At 50.6% G+C, this 17,846-nt stretch overlaps 2 protein-coding genes across 2 annotated transcripts in view; both read left to right on the forward strand.

Annotated features, from left to right (window-relative positions):
* The window catches only part of CFAP61 (cilia and flagella associated protein 61), a 250,046-nt gene extending 244,532 nt beyond the window's left edge, over positions 1-5,514 (forward strand). The window contains 2 exon segments of the mRNA XM_061435541.1: positions 431-521; positions 5,016-5,514. Coding sequence (XP_061291525.1) covers positions 431-521; positions 5,016-5,216 — 292 coding nt within the window. The 3' untranslated portion in view covers positions 5,217-5,514.
* Positions 5,515-12,783: 7,269 nt separating this feature from the next.
* On the forward strand, positions 12,784-14,524 carry INSM1 (INSM transcriptional repressor 1). Its single transcript, XM_061435539.1, has one exon. The coding sequence runs from the start codon at positions 12,879-12,881 to the stop codon at positions 14,439-14,441; it is 1,563 nt and encodes a 520-aa protein (XP_061291523.1). The 5' UTR covers positions 12,784-12,878; the 3' UTR covers positions 14,442-14,524.
* Positions 14,525-17,846: the final 3,322 nt, after the last annotated feature.

The following is a 17,846-nucleotide window of genomic DNA, read 5'->3' on the forward strand; positions in this document are numbered from 1 at the left end:
GGTCATTATTAATCCAGAAACCTTAATGATGAACAACATTTGTGTTATTGTCTCCCCAAATTTAATTTGTTTATGCAGCAGTTCAGTTAATCCTGCAATCTGTTTTTCTCAAACGGGGACAGATAATGGAGACACCGTTCTTTACAAGTCTTCAGGCTTTTAAATTCTGATAAAATCAGGATTCTTCACTGGGTCTTGCCCCAGCTCTGAACTAAACAACTTTAAATGTAATTATGGAAGCTGGCCTTACATCAGGGACATCCATTTACAAAATTGATTGGCCATGCTGTTCCGCGAGGCATTTCGTGAGCAAACGATTACAAAAGAGCCAGAACTGTAATTTATAAAGGCAAAAAAAAAGCAGATAAATACTTTATTAGTGGTAATGAGAGGGTTTCCAACTAACTGCACCTTTTTCTTCCCTCGCCAGCTACTTCACGGAGCCGTGGTGCATGGCCCTCTTTCACGATCGTTTTATTGATCTCCGGAAAGCGTTACACCAAATCTTATCCTCCAAGGAGGTAAGCGTGATTAACGGATATGTGAGTTATTCCTTGCAAATTAGGAGTTACAAGCTGTTGATCATTTAGACTTTTCCCTACATTCTCACTTTATGGTTTCACTTTGAAAACCAACTGTCCTTCACTTAAACTATGGAGTCGTAAACATAGATGGTGATATTTCAGGGAAAGTGGGTTATTCAAATCTCTGATACGAGGCAGATTTCTTTTCCTCTTTTACAAGTACCTGTACTTTCATTATCAGCTGACAGTGAGGGCTGAAAGCAGGTAGTGGGCTGTGCCTCCTGGTCCCCGAGCATGAAGTCTATGCTCGTATGGTTTCTGTCCACATCTGCCAGCTGACTGTTAACTATTTGTGTGCACATGTTGTTCTGAAGGTGTCAAGGAAAGTCAACAGGTGTCCAGATGCACTCCTCTTATTTTTTATTTACTTACTTAGTTTTTTGCAAATGTTGGTGTCTTTTTTTAAAATTCACTTTGGCCGTGTTGTGTGGTTATGGGATGTTAGTTTCCTGACCAGGGATCAAACCCATGCGCTCTGCAGTGGAAGCAGAGACTCTTAACCACTTTCCACTTTCATGCATTGGAGAAGGAAATGGCAACCCACTCCAGTGTTCTTGCCTGGAGAATCCCAGGGACGGAGAAGCCTGGTGGGCTGCAGTCCTTGGGGTCACACAGAGTCGGACACGACTGAAGCGACTTAGCAGCAGCAGCAGCAGCAGCAGAAGAGAGTCAGGGAAGTCCCTAAACTCTCTTCTTTTAAAACTGAAACTTCTTTCTCCAAGCAATTCACAATTAACTGCAGGTGAGGCTGCACACTGCACAGACTCTGTACTTGGCAAGAAATTTGACTCTGCCATGTAAATAGTAAAATATTTATGAAACTTTATTTTTTTTCAACACCTGTAGTCCTTACCAGAGTTGTGGGGAATTTACATGTTCGGTCAAGTATCCATTCTAGATGCTTCGTTGGTTTACTCAGACAAGGGCTGGGGCTTGGCTGAGTGGTCTGACTGCCTAAATGAGCAGGTCCTGTGTCTCTGTGTCACCTCTTCGTGGGTCCCCAGGGTGTAGGCTGCCAATGCAGGAGACGGTAGTTCTGTCCCTGGGTCAGGAAGACTCCCTGGAGAAGGAAATGGCAACCCACTCCAGTATTCTTGCCTGGAAAATCCCATGGACAGAGGAGCCTGGCAGGCTACAGCCCATGGGGTCACAAAAGAGTCGGACGTGACTTAGCGACTAAACAACAAAAACCAAAATGAGAAAAGAATCTGAAAAAGAATATATATCTCAAACTGATTCACTTTGCTGTACACCTGAAACTAACACAGCATTGTAAATCAACTACACTCCAATATAAAGTGAAAATTTTAAACACCAAAGTGCCAAGTTTAAAAGTTTAAAAAGATTGTTAAGATAGGACTAGTATGCAAAGCAACCTACAGATTGTGTACAAGCCTATAAAAATCCCCATTTCTTTTTTTAGAAATGGAAAGGCCAATCCTAAAGTTCATATGGAAATGCAAAAGACTCCAAATTAAATTTGAGAAACTTTTAAAAAGTTGATGGACACACACTTTGCAATTTCAAAACTTAATACAAATCAGTGGTAACCAAGACAGTATGGTACTTATATAAGAATAGACATAGAGATCAACGGAGTAAAATTAAGAGCCAAAGTAAACCCATTTACATGAAAAGATGTTAACATTGTTAATCATTAGGGAAATACAAAAACCAGGGTCACAATGAGATATCACTTCACATCTACTAGGATGGCTACACTTTAAAAAAAAAAAAGAGGAAATAATGAGTGTTGGCAAGGATGTGGAAAAATTGAAACTCTCACACATTGCTAGTGGGAATGTAAAAATATTATGCAATTACTGTGAAAAAAATGGTTTGATGGCTCCTAAAAACTTATAAACAGAATTACTATATGATCTAGCCATTGCACTCCTAGGTATATACCCCCAAAGAACTGAAAATCACTATTCAAACGAATACTTATATATGAATGTTCATGGCATCACTATTCAGAATTACAAGATGGAAGAAAGAACCCAGATGTCCATCACGGGACCTGTGGATAAACAAACGTGGTCTCACCGTACCAGGGAACGTACTCTGCCATAAAAGAAATGAAGTGCTGATACATTCTAACAAGTGGATAAAGCTCAAAACACTGAGTTAACTGAAAGGAGCCAGACACGGGAGATCATGTGTTGTCTGGGGGGCACTGTGAGGTGAGCTGCTCACAGATGAACATGTTGGTGGGGGGGTAGGTAGTCACCCTGAGACAGGGCACACAGGAGAGGCAAATGCACAAAAAATGAGTTTACAATCTAGAGCAGTATTTGTCCTCCATAAATTTCAGAGTTCTATTTTGTGACTTTACACCATTACCCCAATGTTGGGCTTTCCTGGTAGCTCAGTTGGTAAAGAATCCACCTGCAATTCAGGAGACCCTCATTCGATTCCTGGGTTGGGAAGATGCCCTGGAGAAGGGAAAGGCTAACAACTCCAGTATTCTGGCCTGGAGAATTCCATGGACTTTATAGTCCATGGGGTCGCAAAGAGTCAGACACGACTGAGCAACTTTCACTTGACTTCACTTTTTCACCCCACCCCAAGTCTCCTCTAATTTTTGTATATTCGTTATATGTGATACAATCTATCTGGAAAATTAAGGAAAAAAGAGCCAACCTCAGCTCTACGTGCTTGGGCACTCAAATGTCTCAGTGCCTCTAATATTTACTTCTGGGCATTCTTTCTCTCTCCCATCTTTGTTGATCTGATTTGGGGTCCTGGCCTCCCACAGATGGTTCTTTCAAGTGATATATGTATAATCCCCACACCTGGCAGTGTCTCACTTATATAACTAAGTGATAATTACTGTATTTCTCCGTATAGTTTGAATCTATTTTTCTACCTATAAGTTCTTACTATTGATAAATTAATGATCCAATAGAACTCTGCAAGTTATCCACTTTTTTTTTTTTTTGCTGTTAAAAATAAAAAAGAATTATTGGAAGGTCAAATAAACACATCATCAAAGTCCATCTTCTTTTAGGGTAATTTTCAATTACTGGAGTGTTCAGAAAGCACACAGCTCAAATCTCAGTGAAGTGCTTTTTATTTTGGCTTTACTGCCCACACAGTATGTGGGATCTTAGTCCCCCACCAGGGATCGAACCCATGCCCCCTGCATTGGAAGCCCTGAGTCTTAACCACTGAATTGCCAGAGAAGTCCCTTTTAAAATTACTTTTATTTTATGAATGAAGTGCTTTATTCAACAATAGATAGGCAGATAGGTGATGAAGCAAGTAAGGTAACCATAGAAACCAGATAGTGTGTATCCAAGTGCCAAGTTCATCACTCTGTCAACTTGCCTCTATGTCTGAATCCTTTTATAATAAAATGTTGGGGAAATCTCTATGTTATAAATGTGCACAGTGTGTGATTCTCAAGTGCAAATAACTTTATTCTCTCTGAGCCCCACACCTTTAAAGATAGCAATGAAATTCGCCTTTACTAAGAATTTAGTATAGGTTTTAAAAATCCCATTGCTTGGGGGCTGTAAAGTAAACCATCTAGGAGTTTTCAACTAAAAATGTTTAATCACCACCTTTCTTATTTTTAAAACAAGCCTGATCTACATATTATTTTTATCTGGAAATTAAGAGCTTAAAATTACTATGCTTGCTGAACTCTAAGACATTCTGGTATGCGAACTAAGCCAGTCACAAAAAGAGAACTAGTGTTTGATTCCATTTACATGAAATGTCTAACGTCAAATCGTAGAGAAAGCAGAAGGGCGGAGACTTCCTTGGTGGTCCGGTGGCTAAGACTCCGTGTTCACAACATAGGGGGCCTGGGTTTGATCCCTGGTCAGGGATCTAGATCCCACATGCCACAGCTAAGAGTTTGCATGCCTCAACAAAAGACCCTGGGATGGGCAGTAAATGGTTAGTAGTGACAACTTGGGAGAATGAGAAGGGAATGGCTACCCACTCTGGTAAATTAGAGCTAACTTGATTATTCTAGGGCTTCCCAGGTGGCACTAGTGGTAAAAAAACAAAAACAAAAAAAACCTGCCTGCCAATGCAGGAACTATGAGACACGGGTTCAGTCCCTAGCCGGGGAATATCCCCTGGAGGAGGGCATGGCAACCCACTCCAGTATTCTTGCCTGGAGAATCCCACGGACAGAGGAGCCTGGTGGGCTACAGGCCATGGGGTCACACAGAGTCGGACACAACTGAAGCCACTTCACATGCACATACCACGCCGAGATGGACGGTGCTGATGGCTGCATGACGACATGAAGGTCCTTTTACCTCTGAGTTGGACACTTAAAAATAAAGTGGTAAATTTTATGCTATGTGTGTTTTGCCACAGTTTAATTTTTTTTTAATCTAGGAAAAAAAAAAACAATATTGTGGCACTCAGCCCAAGTAATATCAGTATCTGCCATCTCACTCTATTTTCCAGGACGAAAACCTTCCTTCTATGGAAGAGTTAGCCCGTCAGATCGAAGATGAGGAAATCAACCTGCCAGAGAAGCCCAGGAATTACCTCAAAAGAGTTTTCCAGGAAACCATCTACAGGCCTCTGGTGGAGAAGAGCATCCTTGACTACCTGCACTACAATCATTACCACCTGCCCATGTACGCGTGGCCGGGCATCATTTAGCTGCGGCCACCGCCTCCACGTGATCGTTTCCATGCGTGTCGTTTCGGGAAGTGCTCCATAGAAGCAGGAAACCTGGCTGGACCGCCGGGCACCATCCTTTTCTGCCGCCACCAGATGCCTGTAGTTCCCTATCGTCCCAGTAGGTGGCGCACGGTGGTGCGACTCGATTCTGGGGCACGGAGAGGCTTTACCCACACCAGGCGTGTTCCTGGCCAGAATAACCCAGATTAGCAATAAAATGAGACCGTTAGTGTGCAAAACTTGTTTTTTTTTTTTTTTTAATAAAACCTTGGGCATGTTTCTGTTTGATTTCCTGAAAAGCCCTGCCACCAATGCTGTTAGTCCTTTACATGTTTTCCTGGTCACGTGGGTGATAAAAGAAAATTGTATACCCAGGACGGAAAATTAGGAATACAGACGCGGCGAAATTATCTCTATAATCCAACATCAGGACTGGTTGCATAGACAAGCTTACAGGGGGTTTTGAAACGAGGGGCCTGCTCTTACGACCTGTATATTACATTTCTACTTCCTGTTGCAGATTAGGTGCATAAATGCACCGAAAAAACTGGCAGATCAACCCAGGTTCACGGGCACGTTTTAGATTAAAAAACGGTAGTGGGAAGTTAATCTGGGTCATTTCCTTTGACTCTCAGTGCTGTTGCTTGGCACTGGGGCCCTCTGGTACCCGTCACCTGTAATGTGGGTCAGTAGCCCACTTTCTCGTAAATAAAGCACATTAAATGCCTTCCAGAAAACACATGGATTCAGGAACAACAGGTAAGACATTTCGTTTATTTGGATATCTTTTAAGCAGATAGTGTGATATCATTTGTGTCTGAATTTTTGACCAGCAGAGGTTAAAACTGGCTTTCAGTTTTCATTCTTTTTTTTTTTTTTTTGTATTTATGTTAACATTTAGCAAAAGTTGGAGCAATTGTAATGACTACACAGCTACTTGGAGGGCACAGCCACTTGGAGGGTAAGTCATTACAGAATTATCCCCCATTAATAAACTAATACCTCTCAAAAAATAAAATGGTTGTGGAACACCAGGCTCTGATTTTTCTAAAGCAGGCAAAAGCAAGCAACAAACTCCATTAATTCCTGCACAAATATGTTTTACACAAGGGCAGGGGTGGGGGGCCCAGTGCCCACCATATGGTATAAACTGTGCTATTCATATGGGGAACAGTCAATACTAGTCCCCTCTTCAAACCGCAAGCCCAACACGCATGGAACCATGTTTCAGGGCCTGTGAATGAGTTAGCTCAAGAAACTCTCTCTTTCCCCCCCTTCCCCTTCCTCTGAGAGGCCCTGGATCAAAGACATCAGCAAATTGGAGTGAGTTTCTGTGACAGGCCCTGGGACCTTGGGTGGAGATGAACAGAACAGTAGAGGATAACTGGTGATGATTTCTGTGACCAAGTATTACCATTAAAAAGCTTCTAGTCACATAAAAGTGACCCTATACGACAGTGGCAACCTTAATGTCAAACCGTGCATAATTTTATGGTTAAGTTTTTCTCTGCTGCCTTTTAAAAAGTAATCTTGGGCCCCTATAAGTATCATGGCAGGTCTGAAAATGAATATAATTTAGTCTACAAAGTATATGGGATGAAATTACTAATCACTGTCCTATATTCAGAAAGTAATTTCCTGAATCGAGGTAGGAATTTTAGCATGTGTGTGCAGACAAGCATTTTTATGACTAAGGAACAGCTTGTTTAAGAATAGGAGATGAACCCAAGACTTGTTGATCTTAACTTGAAACTGGCTGCTCTAAGGATTTCAGGAGAATAAAGATATTTATTCTTAAATGATGATAAACCCTGGCAAAAGAAAGGGTTCCAGATACACCAAGTATTTGGACTTCTCTAAATCTTTAGAATTCTCTAAATCTAAATCTAACCCTGGCAGAGCTTCCATAGAGATTCTGTCCGAGAAGTCTCCATACGGTTCAGCTTGTGCTGCTTGTCTTGAGCTCTAAGCCTACCCAATCTCGTAATTCTAGTTTTGGACAAAGAATATGGACAAGAAAACACCAAAGTTACACTTCCTACGTTGTATTCTCCCCATATCGCAAGGAACAACCATGCCTCACGATGCCTTTAATAATTTTGTGACACGTGTCAGTTTCTACTAGCTCGCGGCCACCTCCTTCCCCAAAGTGGCTCCTGAGATGCTACCCAAATATCCCAAGGAGAAAGAAAAATAGAAGATGGTGTGGGGGAGGAAAGGGAACCTTGTACGGAGGAGAAAATGTGAAGCCAGGCAATCAATATTTACCCTCAGAAGAAGGATGTGTGTGTGTGTGTGTGTGTGTGTGTGTGTGTGTGCACGCGCGCCAGCACGGGTGCACCGGCTGAGTGTTAGCCAAGGAGCAGGGCGAGGGCCTCGAAAGTCGCCGTGTGCGAGGAGCTGTTGATTGTTTTCTGGTTGAGAGAAGAGGTGATGATAAGGCTGGGATACAGTGCGCGCCGGCCCGGCGGAGCGGCAGCTGTATGCTAATACTCGCAGAAACCAGCCTCCGCGTCCCCCATTAAAGCAGGCGGCCAGGAGGCCACACATCACTGAACAAATAGGCTCTCTCTAGACAAATAAAATAACACACGTTGGCCTGCGGGGAGGGGTGGGGGGTGGAGAGCCAGAGGGGGTGAGGAGCGGGAGGAGAGGAAGGGAGGGGGAGAGAGGGGGGCACCGAAGACAGGGGTGGACCGAGAGAGAGGGGAGGGGAGGCCGGGAGGGAGACCAGGAAGAGGAAAGACAGGGACTGTCCGAGGGGGAGAGGGTCAGAGGTGGGCGAGACTCCGCGGAGCAGAGAGATGGGGTGGTGTGGCGTGGGGTGGAGTGAAAGATGCGAAGAGGGGAGAGGTGGGACGAGGTGGGACGGGGTGGGACGGGGTGGGCAGAGAGGGGCTGGGGAGAAAGAGAAGGTGGCGCCAGGAAAGGAGGCGGGGGCGAGGAGGAGGCCCGAGGAGGGCAGAGGAGGAGGCCCGAGGAGGGCAGAGGAGGAACGCGGACCCCCAACCCAAGAGCCGAAGCAGAAACAGGGGCCCCGAAGCCCATACGGACGGTGCGCCCCTGCAGCCCCCAGGCGCCTGGCTGTCCCTTCGTCCCCACCCCGGGGCGGGCGAGGACAGGGGACTGTCGGAGTCGCCAGGCCTTTCTGGTCGGTTTTGCTGGAGCTTTGTCGCCGCCTTGTCCGAGTCAGGGGAGCCGGGCTGCCCTTCATCGGGGAGGGTGGGGGAAGCCGCCCCTGAGCGCCCCGCACTCGCTGCCCTCCCAGCTCTCCCCGGCCTCATCCTCTCCGTCTGACTTTCCCACACTTCTGGGCGTCGCTGCGCCCGCCTTGGGTACCATCACCCTTCCAAGTCGCCCAGCCCGGGGCCCGTCCGGCCCGCCGCCCCCCTCCCTTCCGGCCGCGACAGTCCCACCCGAGGCGAAAACAAACAGCCCCCGAGGGCACTTCAAGGGAGCGTGCGGTGGCCCGACGGCACACTCGGCAGGATGAAAGGGGAGGCCGACCACCACCCCGTGGGCCCCGGGCGAATAATGGGCGCGCAGCAGATTGCCGGGGGCACTTGAAACTCGAGGGGAGGGAACTGCTGGAGCGCGGTCCCTCCCCGAGCCCGGCGGACGGCGCAGCCTCGCGGCTTCGCCCTCGTCCGCCCTCTTTCATGCGCTCTCCTTTTGTGTGGAATTATTTAAACGGGAGATCCGTGGCAGCTTTATGCTAATGTGCCGAACAAAGGCGACGGCCGGCGGGCGGGGGGCCCCCGGAAGGTGCCCGGAGGCCGGAGCGGGCTGGGCTGGGCGGCGGCGGGCTGCGCGTGGCTCTCGCGTGCCCCGGGGGCCCAACACGCCTGCCCCTCATTCCTGCAAATACAAAGAGTCTCCGGCTCCGGGCGGCGAGCGCGGCGCACTGGGGGTGCGCTGGTCCCTCCGGGACTTGACGGCTGGCTCTGCAGCGGGAAGGCGCGATCCAGGTCGGGCCGTGGCTCGCGGACCTGGAGGGCTCTGCGAATCAGGCAGAGGTGTCCGCAGCCGACCCGGGATGGCGCTGGGGGCGCTGATCGCTTCCCTTTCACGCCTCCGGGGCGTCTCCAAACACACCCCGGAGACAGACTTCCTTTCTGGCCTCTTAGGGGCTGCATGAACCCAGAAACATCCCAAGGGGCCATTCCTGGGCCGAAATTCCCCGCTTTAGCGCTTGGCTCCAAGCTTTGGGCTTCTAGCAACTCCCTGGGGCTAACTCCTGGTCACAGTGAATCCCAGCGCCTTCCCCGACGGCAACCTAGGGCTCCAGGACAGGAGAGTCGGAGCAGCCGTGGCCTCCAGCTCTGCAGCGGTCAGAGGAAGCACTCACCCCCTCAAGAAGAGAGGCGAAGAGGCCTCGGGGTTTTTCCTCAGCACTGGCCAGGACCCCACAGGAAGGGAGTCGATTGGGGCTTAGGAAGGACAGTACCCTGCCTGGGATCCCTCTTCTTGCCTTCCCCCGTGGAACTCCCCTGGAAGGGGCAGGTCAGCACTCAGTGGGTCCCCAACTCAGCTCCACACGGCCCCTATCCGGAATCGCAGTACGCAGAGGCCCACCGTCTCAGCGCAGCGTGGTGGAGCTTTCCTCTTCCAAAAGGAAGGCAAATATCTCGCCTCACTGGCCACCTGCCCGCGGGCGTGCAGATTCTGAGAAATAAAATCACGCAGAAGAAGACAGAAACCCAAGACCGGGTGCGAGGTGCATGTCCTTGGATGGTGCTGGTGTGTGCCGTGAGCGAAACCTGGTTCTTTCCCAGCCCTGGGTTGTGAAATTAGTTTCTAATACTCGGACCTTTCAAGTTTACATTTGTTTTGACTATACCTGTCTGAAAGCAGATTTCATTTTCTCTGGCAAGACTAGAAACCACAAATAAAGAAAAAGAAACGGATCCATTGAATCTCAGTATTTCAATAGTGTTCAATAGATTCTCTTAGCTTAATTCAGAGCCCTGTTGAATTCGCTGCATTCAGACAGGGGTTTTGTTTTGTTTTTGCACACACGCACACCCCCGCCCTCCTCACAATTATGGGTGTTGTTATTTTTTAAAGGATTCTCAAGGTGACTAACTCTCCCTGTTATCTGTTGAATGAAAGGAGGGTTACACATGCAAGACCAAATACTGCAGCCATCAGTAGGGGATGCCGGCGGACAGGGCCCCTGCCCTATTATTGGACAATCCAGATGGGATTCGTGATTAGAAAATAAAATTGGCCAGAGCTGTCCCGGAATCCCTTTCCCACTTCTAATTTCATCAGCAGTATTAATCAGCACTCAAAAGAGCAAAGAAATAACATCAGTTACTTTTAGACTGAAACACATACATTTTAAATAATCATTTTAGAATTTCTAACTTTTTTCAGGACTACTTTCATCGTAGTTAGCATTTTGTAAAATGAGGGTGAAAGCTTTCAAAATATATTGCATTATATTCTATTTTCAGTGTATAAGTTTTTTTTTAAATCACAAACAAAATCACCAAATATTTTCCCCTTGATTAATCAACTTGATTAACCCCTTGATTAACGAAATCTAACAACTGTCCCCATTACAACTATTACTCATGTGGACTCAAAAAAAAAAAATCTTTCATTTCCACGCCAGGGTATTTTCAGAGGGAAAATCCAAAACAATTAAATACCTTCAGTGGAATCAAACGTAAGCAAAATTCAGCAAAATCTGAGTGTACAGAGCTTTGCAGAAAAGTGCCCATTTCCTTTTCTTTCAATAAAGTGACATTTTCTTCACAACATATGACATTTTATGTGGCTTGGCAATTTGTTCCCTAGTGATGGGCGATCAGGGCCAGTACCCACTCTTGGGGTTCTGACCCCTCCACTCCCGGAGTTTCTGCTTTTGTGTTTCCTTGGGGCTGGGTTAGGGCTGGGGCTGGGAAGAGCTTGGAGGAACGGCGTGGTGGGGGTGGGGGGTAGATTTTCACTGTTGTTTTTTCCTGGTGGCTCGGTTGGAAGGGTGGGGGAGGTGGGGGGGGGAGGCGGGAAGGGTCGGGGGCGGTGGGGGGCTGTTGGGGGGCGGAGGCGGTCGGTCCTCTCCGAGGCCACAGCCTGCCTCAGAGGACAGATTGCCCCCCTCTCCCCCCCGGCCGGCAGCACGCGCCTCTTTTGAGTCCAGATTGGCCGAGACCGGCGCTCAATAGCGGGAGGTTAATTTCCTTCACAAAGGTGAAGGGGGCACGGCTCCGGGGGGCCCCGCGCCCAGACAGGCGGCCCCTTTATTCCGCTGCGCCTTGATTGGAGCCCTTGATTTAGCATCTGATGTCAACCAGCAGACAAAATGCCCGCTCCGAATGAAAATGCATGAGGCCGCGCAAGAAGAGGGGAAACCAACTTCACTAGGGCGCACGCGGCTGGCCGCGCGTTTCGGGCTGTGGCCAGCGCCACTCGAATCGACCCAGCCCTGGGCGACGCGGAGGTTCCGAGTGGCCTGGACTGGACCATTCCAACGATGCCAATCCCGGAGCCTCCGGGAACTTAAAACAACAACAAAAAAGTTCAGAAATTCAAGGTTTTCTTGGAACCCAGCCTGTTCCTTCCCCCATCCAGCGCTGTGTCTGCAGGCAATTCAAGAAGTGCAGTGCCAACTGTTTCTCAAACTCGAGAGAAACCTTCCTGAGGCCCTTGGGCGCGAGGCGGCTGCGGACATCGCCCTCGGCTGCAGCTAGCAGGCCAGACCCTCCACCCAAACTTGAAACTCCAGGGTCCCGTTTCCGCTTAGATCCTGGGTCCCCGCGGCCCATCAGCCCCAGGCCCGGGCGGGGTTCTGGGAGACTCCTGCTTGGCAGCTATTTTTGATTCCCTATTATTTCCCAATACCAGGAGGAGTTCCAGCGCCTCCCCCAACCCCTCTCCCGCCCCAGCAGCCGCGCTCGGATCTCCCCCGCCCCTGCCAACCGCCGCCCCTACCCAATCAGCGCGCACAACTTCCCCCTCCGCTCCGGCTCGCGGATTGAACCCTCCTGACATATTTGGGGCCATTCTTCTCCTTTGTTGCTATTTTGCTCGCGACCCGCGGGTAATCCCCGCTCGGGAAGCGGGGGTGGGGGGCGAGCATTGTCGTGCTGATGGACGGGCCCATTTGGCGGCTCCGAGCCCCCCGGAGCAGAGACACAAAGCCCAGGCACGTGCGCCTCCGCATAGAGGAGCAGCAGACCGTGAAGGGAGGCGGGGCCGGGCGTGTGCCGGGGCCGGGCGGGGCTGTGGCGCCGGGCGGGGCGGCCGAGAGGCGCGCGCGGGGGCCTTGCGCCCTCAGGTACATCTGCCGCACCTACCGGGCGACCCCCGAGTCCCGGGCCCCTTTTGGCCGCCGCGTCGCCCTCCCACCCGACCGGGTGGAGGAGCTGCGGGCGCGCTGATTGGCTCCGGGGGAAGCGGGAGGCGAGAACAATGGCCCCCTCCCCCAGTTAAAAGGGAGCGGCTCCCGGGCCCGGGGACAGGGACGCGCGTGCAGGACGCAGAGGCGGGCCGAGCTGCCGCCGGCGCCACGCGAGTCCCGCCGCCGCCGCCGCCGCGCCCGGGCCATGCGCCGGGGACACTGAGGGCCGCCGGGGCCGAGCGCGGAGGTGGGACCGAGCCAGCCCCTCGCCCTCACCCTCGCGCCGCGCCAACATGCCCCGCGGCTTCCTGGTGAAGCGCAGCAAGAAGTCCACGCCGGTATCCTACCGGATCCGCGGCGGCGAGGACGGCGATCGGGCGCTGCTACTCTTGCCGGGCTGCGGGGGCGCCCGCGCCTCTCCCCCGGCGCCCGGCCCGGGGTCGGGGCCGGGCCCGCTGCAGCCGCCGCCGCCGACCGAGCGCGCCCATGCGGCGCTCGCCGCCGCGCTCGCCTGCGCGCCGGGCCCGCCGCCACCCCCGCCAGGGCTGCGGGCCGCGCACTTCGGCAACCCTGAGGCCGCGCACCCGGCGCCGCTCTACAGCCCCACGCGGCCCGTGAGCCGCGAGCACGAAAAGCACAAGTACTTCGAGCGCAGCTTCAACCTCGGCTCGCCGGTCTCGGCCGAGTCCTTCCCCACGCCCGTCGCGCTGCTCGTGGGTGGCGGCGGCGGCGGCGGCGGGGCCAACGGCGCCGGAGGTGGTGGCACCTGCAGCGGCGACCCGCTGCTCTTCGCGCCCGCCGAGCTCAAGATGGGCACGGCTTTCTCGGCGGCAGCCGAGGCGGCCCGCGGCCCGGGGCCTGGTCCCCCACTGCCCCCCGCCGCCGCCTTGCGGCCCCCGGGCAAGCGGCCTTCGCCCCCAGCCTCCGCCGCGGCTGCCGCAGAGCCGCCCGCCAAGGTAGCCAAGGCCCCGGGTTCCAAGAAGCCCAAAGCCATCCGCAAGCTGCACTTCGAGGACGAGGTGACCACGTCGCCCGTGCTGGGGCTCAAGATCAAGGAGGGTCCGGTGGAGGCGCCGCGAGGCCGCGCGGGGGGTGCGGCGCGGCCGCTGGGCGAGTTCATCTGCCAGCTCTGCAAAGAGGAGTACGCCGACCCCTTCGCGCTGGCACAGCACAAGTGCTCGCGGATCGTGCGCGTGGAGTACCGCTGCCCCGAGTGCGCCAAGGTCTTCAGCTGCCCGGCCAACCTGGCCTCGCATCGCCGCTGGCACAAACCGCGGCCTGCGCCCGCCGCCGCCCGCGCGTGCGAGCCCGAAACTCCTGCCCGGGCGGAGGCGCGGGAGGCGACAGGCGGCGGTGGCAGCGACCGCGACACGCCGAGCCCGGGCGGCGTGTCCGAATCGGGCTCCGAGGACGGGCTCTACGAGTGCCACCACTGCGCCAAGAAGTTCCGCCGCCAGGCCTATCTGCGCAAGCACCTGCTGGCGCACCACCAGGCGCTGCAGGCCAAGGGCGCGCCGCCGCCGGCGCCCCCGGCCGAGGACCTACTGGCCTTGTACCCCGGGCCCGACGAGAAGGTGCCCCAGGAGGCGGCCGGCGACGGCGAGGCGGCCGGCGTGCTGGGCCTGAGTGCGTCCGCCGAGTGCCACCTGTGCCCGGTGTGCGGGGAGACGTTCCCCAGCAAAGGCGCCCAGGAGCGCCACCTGCGCCTGCTGCACGCCGCCCAGGTGTTCCCCTGCAAGTACTGCCCGGCCACCTTCTACAGCTCGCCCGGCCTCACGAGGCACATCAACAAGTGCCACCCGTCCGAGAACAGACAGGTGATCCTCCTGCAGGTGCCCGTGCGTCCGGCCTGCTAGAGCGCGCCCTCCACCCCGGGCCCCCGAACCGTGCCTTCGCTTGGAGACCCACGGAAAGAGCGCGCTCCGACACCGCGCCCGCGCCGGGGACGCCCACCCCCGGTGAAAGTGTGGTCTCCGCTTCTCTCGGTGTGGCGTGACGGTAACCCCATCCTCTCGTTGTGACTCCTTTTGGACACCCCCCCCCCCACTTTGCGTTGTGTCCCCTTCTTCCCCGCACCATGGCGCAACAGGAGCCAATCTCTTTTTGTACAAGGGAGAAAAGCTGTACGCGTTTGTCTCGTGGTTGGAAGCCTCCCCTTGGAGGGGAAATGTTTTTCTTGCTAGTATTCGCTGTGTTCATGGTCTAGAAATGCGGTTTGCTCTCGCCTACCAATCTCTGCTCTCTATGTATGTAGCCTACGGGTTGTTTTGGGTGAATCTTGAGGAATAAATGCCTTTATATTTCACAGGCTGTAAATTGAACTCCCCACATGATTAGCTTTATTATGGCTTGTGAACTGCTGGAGTCTGGCTTTACCTTTTTGTATGTGAACAAATCAAATTGCTTAAAAAAAAAAAGAGTTTTCTTTAGTCTAGCCACAAATGCCTTGAACGTTGTCTGTTTGGGATTGTTTTTAGGGGGGAGGGTTGGGAATTTTCAGAAGATGCTGTAGAAACTGCCTCAGTGTTTCACAAAAGTCTTTTCAGTTTGATCATCTTTGTTGAGGTAGGACTATATGAGTTCCCTCTAAATGTATATGTTGGTTTATGAGTAATTGTTATTTATTCTTTATTTATTTATATTAATTATGAAGATTATGATATTATTTGATTGCATATTTTTTGGTGCGCTTCCCCCCTCCCCCTGCCACTCTTGACATTTCACTGTGCATTTTAGAAGAGAGCCTTTTTCTAAAGGGATCTGTTAAAAGTTTTAACTTTTATACCTATCTGAGCGAATTACAGACAACCTACCATTTTATTCTGCTTGGAGCCCCTCCCCCCTGGGGCCCTCGTACAACCGACAGCTCTTACTTTTAAATGCAATCTCTTTTCTACATACATTATTTTCTTAATTGTTAGCTATTTATAGAAAGCTTCAATAGAACTGTTTCAACTGTATAACTATTTACTATTCAAATAAAATATTTTCAAAGTCAAAGTAAGGTGGACTTATTTCTGCATCATGTGGTTTCAACAAGGATTTAAAACAGACCTTCCAATGATTTCTTCAATGTATGCCTGTTGTTTATTAAGAAAAAAAATCCCACTACCATCACTGGAATCGTGGATTTTTAGAGCTGAACCTGAGCTGCTGAATTCTGCCCTTCTGGCAGTTCTGGGGTGTAGGCTCAAAACAGACTGGAGCTAGAAGCTTTTTAGGGGTCCTTAGGAATGTACTGGAAGGTAGAGTTAGGTGGGAGGCTGTGCAAATCTTTTTCAGAGAAATCTAGATAAATGTCCACAAGAATCCATCCTTTTAACCAAGGGGATATTAGAACACCACCTTAATTTAGCAGATCCTCATTTCCTGACAATGGCACCCCAGTCCAGTACTTTTGCCTGGAAAATCCCATGGATGGAGGAGCCTGGTAGGCTGCAGTCCATGGGGTCGCTAAGAGTCAGACACGAATAAGCAACTTCACTTTCACTTTTCACTTTCATGCATTGGAGAAGGAAATGGCAACCCACTCCAGTGTTCTTCCCTGGAGAGTCCCAGGGACTGGGGAGCCTGGTGGGCTGCCGTCTATGGGGTTGCACAGAGTTGGACATGATTGAAGCGACATAGCAGCAGCAGCATTTCCTGACAATTTGGGGCTCAGTGTAACAGTAATTCCTCAAGTAAAGACGGGTAATTTTTGATCCTTAAGTATCAATCAGGAGAAAGTAGGAATGATTTTATGGTTAGATTTCCAAAGTAAGGGACACAGACCAACTCTTGTTTGGGTGTACCAGAAGTTAAGCAACTGAGTTTAAAGTAAGGACTCAGAAATAATTTTCCAATCAGGTGAGCAGTCCATTTTGGGGGGGGAAAAACTGGAGCACCATCTGTTTGGGGTATTAAATTTAATAACGGTAATTACAGTGTTTTCCATTATGTGTCACAAAGCCCTCGAAGAACAATCCTGACGTTCACCAGTGAATATTTGGAGTTGTTTTTCTCCACCTTTGAAACGCTCGATTATGGAGCTGTGCTAGCCATCACAGTTGTGTATTCCCTGTGGCCCACTAAATCTAAGATTTTGCCCAGCAAAGGGATTTTAGAAATCCATACAGTTGAAGCTCCATTTCCAAAAGGTGTAGCTGGCATGATGGTGGGAAGGGCAACACATGAGAAACTTGGAAGGAAAATGTGACAAAAGAGACGATTTTCAGATTTTGAGCCTAAAGTTTTTTTGTGGGGAAAGGTTTACTGAAAGTCTCAGCTGTCAGGACCGTCGAGTACTCCTCTTTTTGGGAGGGTCTTAAAACAGACTCAGGAACAATGAAGGAGCAGCCAGCACAGGTAAGTTGCCTCGGGGACAAACTGCCCCTCTTTTTATTCTTTACCAGTTTGGAAAATACTGGAAGACCAAAGCTCTGTGCAGCCCAACAGGAAAGCATAGGGGCAAAGCTGTGTTAATAACCTCCTGAAAATTTGGAATGAAACAAAGAAACCTTCAAATTTGTGGCCTGATAATTGCTCCCTTGAAGCAACAATATGAGATTTTTTAAATGTTACCTCTGAATTTACACCTCACAATAAAAGACCCAGCATCTTGAGGGTCAGTGTACGTTCCATGCCAATACAAATTTTCCTTAAAAACCTGGTGGTTGGCCTGCAGGTATGACATCTTGGCATCTGTTTGGCTTGCTTTTCTTGTCCATAATCATAAAAGCATAAACCCTAAGGCCCATCTTCAGAAAAATTTGATTTGGTGGTTTGCAAATGTGCTCCTTCATCCCTTGTGGAAATTCATTTTGACTGATCAAGGAGACCTTTTCTAAAACAGAAACCAAAATTTCATTTCCTTGAAATATGCTAGGAAATCGCACAGTGAATTTCATCTCTGTGAGATATTCTGTGAAATTGCATACTAAAGGGAGTACACTGAAGTTGACTAAACAGCGCAGAGAGAGAGAAAACTGTGGTCACTTTGTTTCACAGTAATGCTACGTGAGTTAGTAGAATGTTCCACATGCAGGAAATCAGATTGTCTGTCTCTTCATTCCTCCCTGGATAATAAGTTCCCAAGGGCTCCTATTATAAAATGCCAAGTGGAAATGCACCCATCTTCCTTATAAGTGTGCAAAGGATCCGGAGGGCATCCTCTGTGTGGAAGTCTGCTCCAGCCTGTACGCCCACCAGTGGAAACCGGCTGCGAAGGAACTCAAGACAGTTCAGCCTGGGGAGGCGGGCGGGGGCCGGCGGTTAGGAGGCGG

Source organism: Bos javanicus, chromosome 13 (genome assembly GCF_032452875.1).
Source record: "Bos javanicus breed banteng chromosome 13, ARS-OSU_banteng_1.0, whole genome shotgun sequence".
NCBI lineage: Eukaryota > Metazoa > Chordata > Mammalia > Artiodactyla > Bovidae > Bos > Bos javanicus.